This window comes from Rhea americana, unplaced genomic scaffold, assembly GCF_003343005.1.
Source record: "Rhea americana isolate MKP2758 unplaced genomic scaffold, rheAme1 scaffold_423, whole genome shotgun sequence".
Taxonomy (NCBI): Eukaryota; Metazoa; Chordata; class Aves; order Rheiformes; family Rheidae; genus Rhea; species Rhea americana.
The window spans coordinates 262,160-272,395 of record NW_028186561.1 but is presented as its reverse complement, the minus strand read 5'-3'; the positions used below and the strand labels follow the sequence as shown (position 1 = coordinate 272,395).

General features: G+C 38.2%; 1 protein-coding gene across 2 annotated transcripts in view; it reads left to right on the top strand.

Moving 5' to 3' along the window:
- Positions 1-10,236, top strand: part of LEPR (leptin receptor) — a 36,409-nt gene that overhangs the window by 9,317 nt on the left and 16,856 nt on the right. Inside the window, exons 4-8 of one of the 2 annotated variants that reach the window (XM_085315229.1) lie at positions 1,952-2,157; positions 4,612-4,757; positions 5,509-5,653; positions 8,389-8,682; positions 8,856-8,973. In XM_085315229.1, the coding sequence (XP_085171355.1) occupies positions 1,952-2,157; positions 4,612-4,757; positions 5,509-5,653; positions 8,389-8,682; positions 8,856-8,973 (909 nt within the window). Of the gene's footprint in view, positions 1-1,951; positions 2,158-4,611; positions 4,758-5,505; positions 5,654-8,388; positions 8,683-8,855; positions 8,974-10,236 lie in introns of both variants that reach the window. The other variant, XM_085315228.1, reaches the window with a different exon arrangement.

Genomic DNA, 10,236 nt, shown 5'->3' with positions numbered 1-10,236 from the left:
TTGAATGTACTAAAAAACAAACAAAAAGGCAGAAACCCCTCCAAATGTGGAGTTCTCATTCCCTCCCTGAACTCGTGTTAAAATGAGTCAGCTCAACTATAAAGTTATTTCAAACTTTTACAGAAAGGTTCTTATTTTATTAACTTTAGTTTCTTCTTCTGCATTAGTAAGAAGCCCTTGTTATAGAGAAAAAGATCCAAAATTATTTCAGAATAATTCAAGATAGAATTTTATTTGCATAGCTAGTGTCAAAAGCAGGAAGACATGTGGGATGCCTTAACAGTCATGATTTGTCTYGGCTTTGCTGCTTGTGAGAAGTTTGGCCACACGGTGTTCATACTATTAAAATTACTATGCTAAGGAGCACTGTGTCAGTGAATACCTGCAGCATACCCTAAAACTTTATTTATTTTTGAAAGATTCTAGGGAATATGGAACRAAAAATCACGAATAATACGGGAACTGCTAATTGCTCTCAGTATAGGAGCAGCTTTGGGCCTACTTGTGCATTGCTTATAAATTGGAAATGATTTGATTGAAGTTTGTGGAGACACAGGAATTGAAAATATATAATAGGCTAATCATGCATTGCTCTAAAGATACGTGTAACGCACACTCACTTGAAGAGAGTCTGTATACTAATGTGCATATGGGAAATGGTATGGGTCTTCTTGCTACTGTTTCTTGAAGTGACCCAAGGAAAATGACAGTATATATTTCAGAGGTATAATCTAAATGTGGTGGCTGGTATTCCAGTATGAATGCATATATTCTTTTTGTATCCTGTAAAATATGTGATATTAACAGGAGACATAATGCACAGCTGCATGTATCTGTATACACTATTTATTTTGTCATTTATTTCCTTTAAAATCTATTCAAATCATATTATTAGAAAATCTAATTRAACTCTTTATGAAACATATATTATACCCATGCTGCTATGCAATAATATGAAAGTTTCTTAGACCGTACAATTTTTTCAATTATGTGTTACGAAAGCAAAGACTTATGTTAAACAGTCCAGGAAAGAGCCCTGATGGGGGGGGGGGAAGGGGGACAACCATCCCACCCCCTTGAAACCAGCACTGGAGATTCAGTCAAAAATAGTCCCATGGGCTTTGCCCTGACAAGGAATCAAAGCAAAATACAGTAAGATTTACTTACGAAAATGCTTTGTGTGGGCCTATCCAAGACTAGTGCTAATATTGTGATTAAAGAATTTGCTTTCTTAGAAAAAAATCAAACTATSTAAGAAACAAACATGTTTTGCTTAAAAATAGCTGGAGTCTTAGTTTAAAATTAACTGCACAAAGTTAAGACTTTTGGAGAACATAGGTGTCTGTTTTTGTCGTCTTCTCCCTCCCCTCCCCAAGTACTGTAAGTGGTTGACAACCAGTACTAAAACGTATTCTGAATGGTGRGGTTATTTAGTCTCATGTAATTGCAAAACTGGTTTCCTTTTCRCTGGAATAAGAGCTTTTGGTTATTATATAGCTTATGAAGAAATGTGAAATATATTTTTTATTTCAGTGTCTCACAACTAGGAATTAGAATGTAATTTGTACAATTTGTACAGAGGATTCCCAATTTTTGTGCTGTAGGGTAAATTTGTCTTCCTAGGACGCATCTAGCAATAGCTACCTACCACCAGGAATTGGAAACTAGACTAACCTAACTATGGATCTCATCTAGTATGGTAACACATTTGTTTTAACGCCAACCCTTAGGAATACTTGCCATGAACTAGTTTTAGCTACTTTACTGGGAAAACATTTAAGGGGAGAAGAAGTAAAGCAAAAACAATTGGTTACAATTACTGCGTTTTTAGGCAACTCTTTTTTTTTCAGTAGTTTTTACGATAAATATACCTTATCCAGAAGGACAAACATCCTCTGTTAAAATAGTCTGTAGGCAGAATTACTTCTTTTTTTTTCTTTTTTTCTTGTAGATCAGAGATGCCGCTGGGAGAAATATCTACGAGCTCCCTAAAGGGGACTGTAATGGTTGCTCCTTGTGACTGCAGTGAGTATAACAAGTGTGAGTGCTGTGTGCCTTCTCTGAGACTTAACTACACCTACATCATGTGGCTGCAGATCATGATTGGTGCAACGCCTCTTTGGTCACCTTTAATGTTTGTCAAGCCCATAAACATAGGTAAGTATGACCTATATTTTAAAGTTTTCTAAATAGAGAACACAAGCAGTGTGTCTTTTGTGGAGAAAGAGGGCACAGGCARAAAAGTTAAAAAAGCTTTCTGGTCCTGTTTTAGATATTTGGGACAGTGCTGTATGCATTTCTTAAGCTGTCTGATGCCTGTCTGGGCTCTAGTACAAAAACCACATTGAGAAAAGACCGGGCCATCAATGTGCTTGGGCTTTCAGTACTAATCGGGGGCTCCTTGTGMCTGGGTCTCAGGTAGTGGTGGAGCTTGTCTTTCTGTTTTGCTAAGGACTTAAAATAAACAGTGGAGAGAGGAAAAAAAAAAAGTGGAGAGTCTTGGTAAATAAGACTACCTATTCACCTAAGCAGCTGTTATCTGGATGCCTTCTCTTTTACRTGTGCAACTCCATTTTTTTCCAAGTAGGAAAATATTCCTCTAATATTTAATCAAGTTAAAACTATAGTGACATTAAATCACAAAAACATTTGATATCTATTCCTCTCCAGTGTGTATGCACAGTTGCAGATCTTGGCAAATTTCAAAATGGCAGAGACCCTTTCAGCTGCGGACAAAAATAGAATTTTTGTAGACTTCTTAACTGATGTGTTTTGCAGACAGAATAACTGAAAAGCCTTCAGATGAGTTAGTTTTGAAGATGAGGGATTGCATTCATCATCATGCTGTTTTTAAGTTACATTATAGGAAAATTTGACAAAATTCAGAGCTGCATCTGCCAGTGTTAAGAGTCACATAATTAATTTGTTCTGCTTAGTGAGGTATATTTGTAACAGGTGTAATATTAGTAGGTGCTCTGCTAAGACTTAGCTCAATTAAAAAAATGTTTGAAAATAAAAATATGAATGCTTTTGTCAGAGGTGTATGCTCATAAATGGTACCAACAGGAYAGATCGTAGCAGAAGGAGAAAACCTGGTCTTTTTTTGTGTTATATTATAGTTAAGATGCACAAAAATGTGATGTAAAAATTACTAAGTCATGTTTTAAGTTATGAACTTCTCACAAATCATGCATTTCTCCTAGTCTTTATTAAGTTAGCTGCTTTGAAGTGRTGTATCAGTTTTGGATAAGAAGTAAGAAAGTAAGATCTGACTCCATGTAATGAATTTATACAGAAAATAATAACAACTGTTTAGTACAGAGTGAGATTCAGTAACACCTCTCAAATGAGACAACCTGTAAAGCAGAAAGATCAGTGARTGGCCACTTTGCATTTCATCCAGTATTGATCGGTGCATGCTCCTACTTGCATGGACCTGAGTAGAGCTGCAKGAGGTCCCGGGACAGACTGGTGTGTTGTCTGACCACATGGTTTAAATGCCTGGAGCCAGTTCTGGTTCTCCGTGGTACTGGCTGAGCACTGTGAAYGTGCATTTGCTTCCTAACTCTGCTAGCTCAGTTACTGCTACCAGCCCACCTTTCCCCTATRTGGAGGCTACTGTCATTCCCAGTCACCCGTTAGAGCTAATTCTATGAGCCCTTCCCTGCCTGCTGCACTTGTTATTACCCAGGTTAGCAAAGCCGTAGAGTAGGCAGTGCAAATCCCTGAATGGAAATGGTGTTTATCTCTGGCAAGGGGTGAGGGAAGCTGTGGACATCCAGTGCAGCAGGAACCAGAAGGGAACAAGTGTCCACTGCCTAAGATGCTTGGAAATACTTTCTTTTCAGATTAAGCACATGCTGTTTACTTTGCAGTAGTATTTAATAGGATATTACTCTGATATGGGAGAAGCTGAGTGCCTAGTGAGGACAAGATCAACCAAAAGATGTGGTAATTATACAGTGATATGAAAAGTTCTCAGAAACAGGTAAAAGTAGGATCCAAGTTGCCTACCTTTTATCCAGGGAAGATTGAATGTAATACTAATCATCATTCTAAATTGCCCATCCATTTCCTCTTCCAGAGAGCTCTTTTTACGCATGTGAGAAYTTTCTGAAACCCTCCATTTTACTTTATCTTAATGTAGCTCTACTGGAGACCTTGTTTCATAGCCATAATCACTATAGAAAAGATGGGAATGTTTAGAAATTATTTGTGTACAATATGAGGACGTTATCTCCTGCCTGTTAAGGYGCTGAGCAAATTGGTTTGCACAGTACTCCATCCTTTTCAAACCTCTCTTCAGCAAAACAGGTAAGCTAGTGCTTGGCTGCCGAGTAGAATCATTGCCCAAGGCAAGAAGTTCATTCAGTTTTAAAATTAACATTACGTCAAACAGCATGGCCTGATAGCTAACTCTATAATACTCCCAGGATGCGCTTTTCTAGTGATATTACACAACAGTGCTCTCACATACATTAGCTGTAGAGCAGCTCTTAAAAGCTGAACTTAAAGGATGTGAAAGAGATTTCTGCATCAGTAAAAAACATTACAGCCAGCAGTCACAGGCAATAGTCTTAGCAGTAAACTTGTCATTTAATTTGTTGGCAGTAAAGCCTGAACCTCCTTTGAACCTGCATCTAGAAATGACAGAGAAAGGTCAAGTGAAGATGTGCTGGTCTGACCCAACGCTGATGCCATACCCACTTAAGTATGAAGTAAAGTTCTCTGCAAATTCAAGTCAAAATGGCTGGCAGGTGAGTCAGCCCTGTTCTCTGTGTTTTAAGATGGAGCAGTGCAAGACTGCAGGTCTCTTCCAGAGTCCTTGATTTTTTATGTCCTCCCTGTGCCTTGGGTTGTGGCACTGGTGAGCTGAGCAATGTGGCTGGTCCAGTGCAGCTGGGCATGGCACACTGTTTCCTTCTGAGCTGAAGTGAGCAGCAGACCTTGAAACATCATCAGAGTGTGGCAAAGCTGGCAGGCTCTGTTGTACTAGGAGAGCTGTTGCCCAAGGATGAGACCCCCATCTCCCTTTGGACTGTGGGGTACACAAACTCCCGTCTTCGTTTTTGGATGAAAATCTAGATTCCATGAATTCCAAATGCAAAGCTCTCTCCTTTCAGCAAAACCCGGATTCCATGAAGCATGTATGTTTAATATTTGTAGCTTTTGCTAGTGAATTGCTTTTTTCTGTTGCAATTGTACAGCTGGCTCTAGGGTAAAAAGCAGTTTATAATTAGCAGCCCATAACAAAATCACATGTTTTCCACCAGGGTATCCAACTTCTAACATATTCAAATTTAGAGTAAATTAAAAGAAGAGAGCTTTGTTTCACTCATCTTGTTAGCTAAAGATAACAGCTTTTTTTAGACTGACAATTTGTATTGGTTCTGTTGATTCTTGCTTGCTTGCTCTCATGTACTTTCTCCCTCCCCCTCTCTCTCTCTTTCTTCCCCTCCCCATTCCTGAAGTGTTGTACATTAATAATGGCTTCTGATAATCCAGCAGGTGGTTCAGGTTGTCCTGGAAACCTCTTTGGCCATAGACAATGCACTACTTGATTCTTCGTATTTAGTTCAAGTGCGGTGCAAGAATCTGTATGGTCCAGGGTTCTGGAGTGACTGGAGCACACCATATAATCTGCACTCGGGAGGTAAGTTGTGTGCAGGCACCCTGAGCACTAAGTTGTCTTTTGGACTAGAATGAATTTTTACAGTSTGGTTGTGGAATGAATAGGAGTGAGCGCACGTTACGTACTGTGGTGCAGGATGCTCTATGCATGAGTTGTGCTGAAAACTCCTCTGGAAATTCTTTTCTTCTGCTGCTTCTTTTTCCATTCTTTTCCACATTTGCCTGTGATTCTACTTTTGTCTTTCTGTGAGATTTACATTTAAAGGAGTTGTGGACTAATGCATGCTGACTGCACAGTCATGTACTTGTAAGTTCCTTGCTTTGCCCTGTTGCTTGTTCACCAGGCACCTGAAGTTCAGACCCAGAAGCAGTTCTTTTTCTAACGGTTATTCCATTTTAAAAGACAGTTGGTAGTATTTGTTCTCTACTCGATACGAGAAATTTCTCCTAATGCTTTCTCTAATTTTAGTTTAATGTGAGGTTTTGTAGGTGAACTGAAGGCATGGAACGCAGGTTGGGGTTTGTAGTTTTAATATAATATTTCATGGTTTGTAATGTTGAGCATGATTGATAAACTTCGCATAATATCCCCAGTCAGTCAGTCTTGATGCATGCTGCTTTAAGCATATAATCTTATCTACCGTAAGCGATTTAGGATCCAAACAGGGCGAGTCTTCTGACGCATTGCACACAGTGAAGGCTCTGCTGGACTCAATATGGGCTCTATTAATTCAGTGAGGTCCCTTATATCTGCAGAGCAGCTGCTAAAATGCATAATGGCTCTTTATTCACTGCTAGAATCTACTGGAAGACTGAGKTTTTTTTTTAATTTGTCAAATCCTTGCTCAGTCATCATGATTGCTGATTTGCTCTGTATACTACACTGTTTTGGGTCATCCTAAAGGTGTTGGGATTTTTTGCATTGTATTTTTCCATACTCTGTTTATGGTTAACTGGAAATATTTTTATCTGTGTTGTCACTGTCCTCTGAACTATCATGTGACAGTAATGAATGCCTTACCTGTGTGCATACTCACCCTTACTGTAGATAAAGTAGTCTAATGTATGTGGTTCAATCAACCACTCAAGTAACCAAACTYTGCAGAGAAGGTTGTCTTCCAACAAAGCTGAAGATACTCTGACCCTCTTGGTTACAGAGCGTGTAACGCAGGGTGTCTGATTACAGACTTAGAGGCCTAACGGGCTTTTAAATTTTTTGGTTTTACATATATAAAAGATACTATAGCAAAATCATGTCTTTAACTTTTTTTTTTGTTCTGTCTCACACACATATAATCATGTTTTCAGAAAGTGTTCATGAGTGTTTTAAAACACAAACACGTATGTAAAAGAAGTACAGACTAAATCTTTTACTTAACAACCTGTTATGGGATATGTAATTATATTAAACACACATCTCATCAGCAAAATAATACCATTTTGACAAGCCTGGTGGCAGTATAAAGAAAGTAATTTCATGACTGCAGGAAGCTCAAATTGGCCTGTTTGCCCAGTGGCTAATCTTAGGATGAGCCACTTGAAGAACAGTGGAGTGTGTAATGCAGCTGGTAGTGACAGAGGAGCTGGTAACAGGGACACTGCCTTGCATTCATGAAAGCATGTTAGCACTAGAAGAATAAGTGCTGAAATCAAGCAGTTGTGTTTTTGTACAGCCGACTAGTTTTATATTCTGATTTGTATTTAATAAGAAAATCTCTGAAGATGAGAGTATTGTGATTCTGCTCTGCTATCTGAGAGGGTCTGTATTTTGAATAGGTCCTGAAAATATCCAAGGCTGTTCCTGAATGACAGAACATAAACCTGTTCTGTTAAGGGGTTTTGTGCTGGCTTTAGGTCATCCTTCAACAAATACTTCCTTTTTAACAAGCATATAACACATGTAGCTTCCCTAAGTACTGGACTGATTTAGGCTGAATTTATGCCTGTTTATGTGCTTTACAAAATCAGGTGAATTGCTTATTGTATTGCTGCTATTATTTGGTGTCCACTGCTCTAATGAGATTGTAGAACAAGTTTGTGAGATACAGAACTCCTGCTGACTTAAACAGAAGCTGAATTAGCAACTCCTGGAAAGCTTGATTTTCTTCAATCCTGAATAGGGAATTTTTCAAAGCATGTATTCCAGTATTACAGTAATGGTTCAGGTAGTGTATACCTTCAGCATTGTTGCAGGGCTTAAAGAGTTGGATTTTCCTGCCTCCTCCCACCTGCAAATTCAAGTATGGTTCTTCTCTCTCTTGAATTTTTTCTCATTTTCACCTGGGGACAAATACTTGTTACAGCATTCAMATAAGCTGATTTTTCAGAAGTGGATAAGCACGCTCATTTGCTTGGCCCTGACACCTTAAAAAAAGTGGGCTGAATAAAAAGTATCACTGTTAATCCTGTTTCCCAGTAATTCATGTACAGTAGCCRTATGCTTCCCTGTTTCACTTGTGCTGCTGTGCCTTTCTTTTCTTCACGGTACTCCCCAGTGATTTTCTGCTCATTTCATTCCTATTTGACTGGGTTTATTAAAGATTATCTTATCAGAGAATTTATGACCATTACTGGGGGGAGAGATTCAAGGTTTSATTTCTGCCAGTGTCCCCTATGGTCATTAATAATACCTAAGTTGGAAGCTAGAAATACAACTGGATAGCAGTGACATTTGTTACTGTCATATGATTTTATAATCCCTTTTGTTACAATTCTAATCTTATTTTTTTTCTGTTTTTGTTTCCTTCCCTGTAACAGAAGTCTTGTACTTCCCTCCTAAGATACTGACCAATGTTGGTTCTAATGTTTCATTTCATTGCATCTATAATAACAAAAACAAGAGGGTAGTGTCCAAGAAGATTGTTTGGTGGCTGAATTTAGCAGAAGAAATCCCAGAAAGTCAGTACACGCTTGTGAATGATCGCGTAAGCAAAGTTACTCTTTTCAACTTGAAAGCAACAAAACCTAGAGGAAATTTCTTCTATAACGCAGTGTACTGTTGTCATCAAAACAGGGAATGTCATCACAGATATGCTGAATTATATGTAGTAGGTAAGACTCCTGATGATTTCAAATTATAATTTTTGTGTATTTTAATAGTAAAGCCAAAATATTTCAATTTTAGACTTCGGTTGTCTTTTTATTACGCAATAGTGACTAGTGATGCATGTTTTTATATGAACAATTATATCTCTATTAATAAACTTTCAATGTGTTTTGATTAGATGTGAATATGAATATCACATGTGAAACTGATGGGTACTTAACTAAAATGACTTGCAGATGGTCTGCAAACGCAAACACATTGCTCCTGGGGAGTTCTTTGCAGTTAAGATACTACAGGTGTGTATAGCTTTTAATGCATTCTTTATGTTTGGAAAGTGTTACTCTGAAAATACTATTGCAGTAAACGAGTCTGTAGATGAAATTATAAAATGTAGTCAGTTTCTGTAGACTGGACTCTTTCCCATCTGAGACTCCAGAGGTATTAGCTACACATGCAAAATGGGGACAATAGATACCCAAGTATAAAATATGGATTTTATTTACCCATTCTTTAGCACTTGTAAAACTTGTACGTACAATTCGGAAGTGGGTTCTGTAAATGCAGTTTAAAACTAGAGCAGAAAATAATTCAACTCTGTCATGAGTGTTTTTTTGTGGTAGTAGATCTAGATCTGACTAAACCAATATGCTTTTTAGGCTTCTTTCTTCTTTCAAGCCAATCTTTTTTTCTGCCTGAACTGTATGGGTGAATGTCAGGTTTTTTGGGCTCTTCAAGTAGATATATTTGCTTGTATCAGGCATAAAAATTCTTCTGGTYGCTCATATTTGTTAATTATAAAGAGATAAGGAAAAGAATTGTTCACAATGAGAGTGGCTAAGCATTGGAACAGTGGCCCAGGAAGGCGGTAGAATCTTTGTCCTGGGAAATTTTCAGATCTCAACTGGAGAAGACCCTGGGCAGCTTGATCTAACTCTGAATTTAACCCTACTTTGTGAAGGAGGTAAGACTTGAGACCTGTTGAAGACTCCATTTGAACCTCCATTTTTCTAGGATTCTATATCTTTTCTCTACATACAGATAGTATGTATACATATAGTGGCAGAATTCAGCACATTCCAGATGAAAAAAAATCTTATAAGGAGAGAATACTGACTCATAAAGGGAATATTGCTTTATGGAGGGAGTAGCTTTGGTGTCTAGAACAAGTCTTCATTTTCACTGTCTGATTTGTGGAGTCTCCATGCTCGGAGATAGTCAAAAGCCATCTGGACAGTGCCCTGGGCAGCCTGCTCTAGGTGACCCTGCTTGAGAGGAGGTTTGGACTAGATGATCTCCAGAGGTCCCTTCCAACCTCTACCATTCTGCGATTCTGTAATTTTCAGATGGTTTGGCCTCGCTTGTTTTCAGATGGTTGAATAGAAAGCAATTTCCAAGTCAGGACCAAATTCCAATGATATTATGACAGTAAAAAAGCTGTTAACAGAATCTTTCCAAACTAGTCTGACATAACGCATGGCAGAATGTCACCTTTTTTTCAGAAATATTTGAACACATCTGTACTTCAGAACTGAGAGTCCATTTGAGATCCTTGCTTGCTT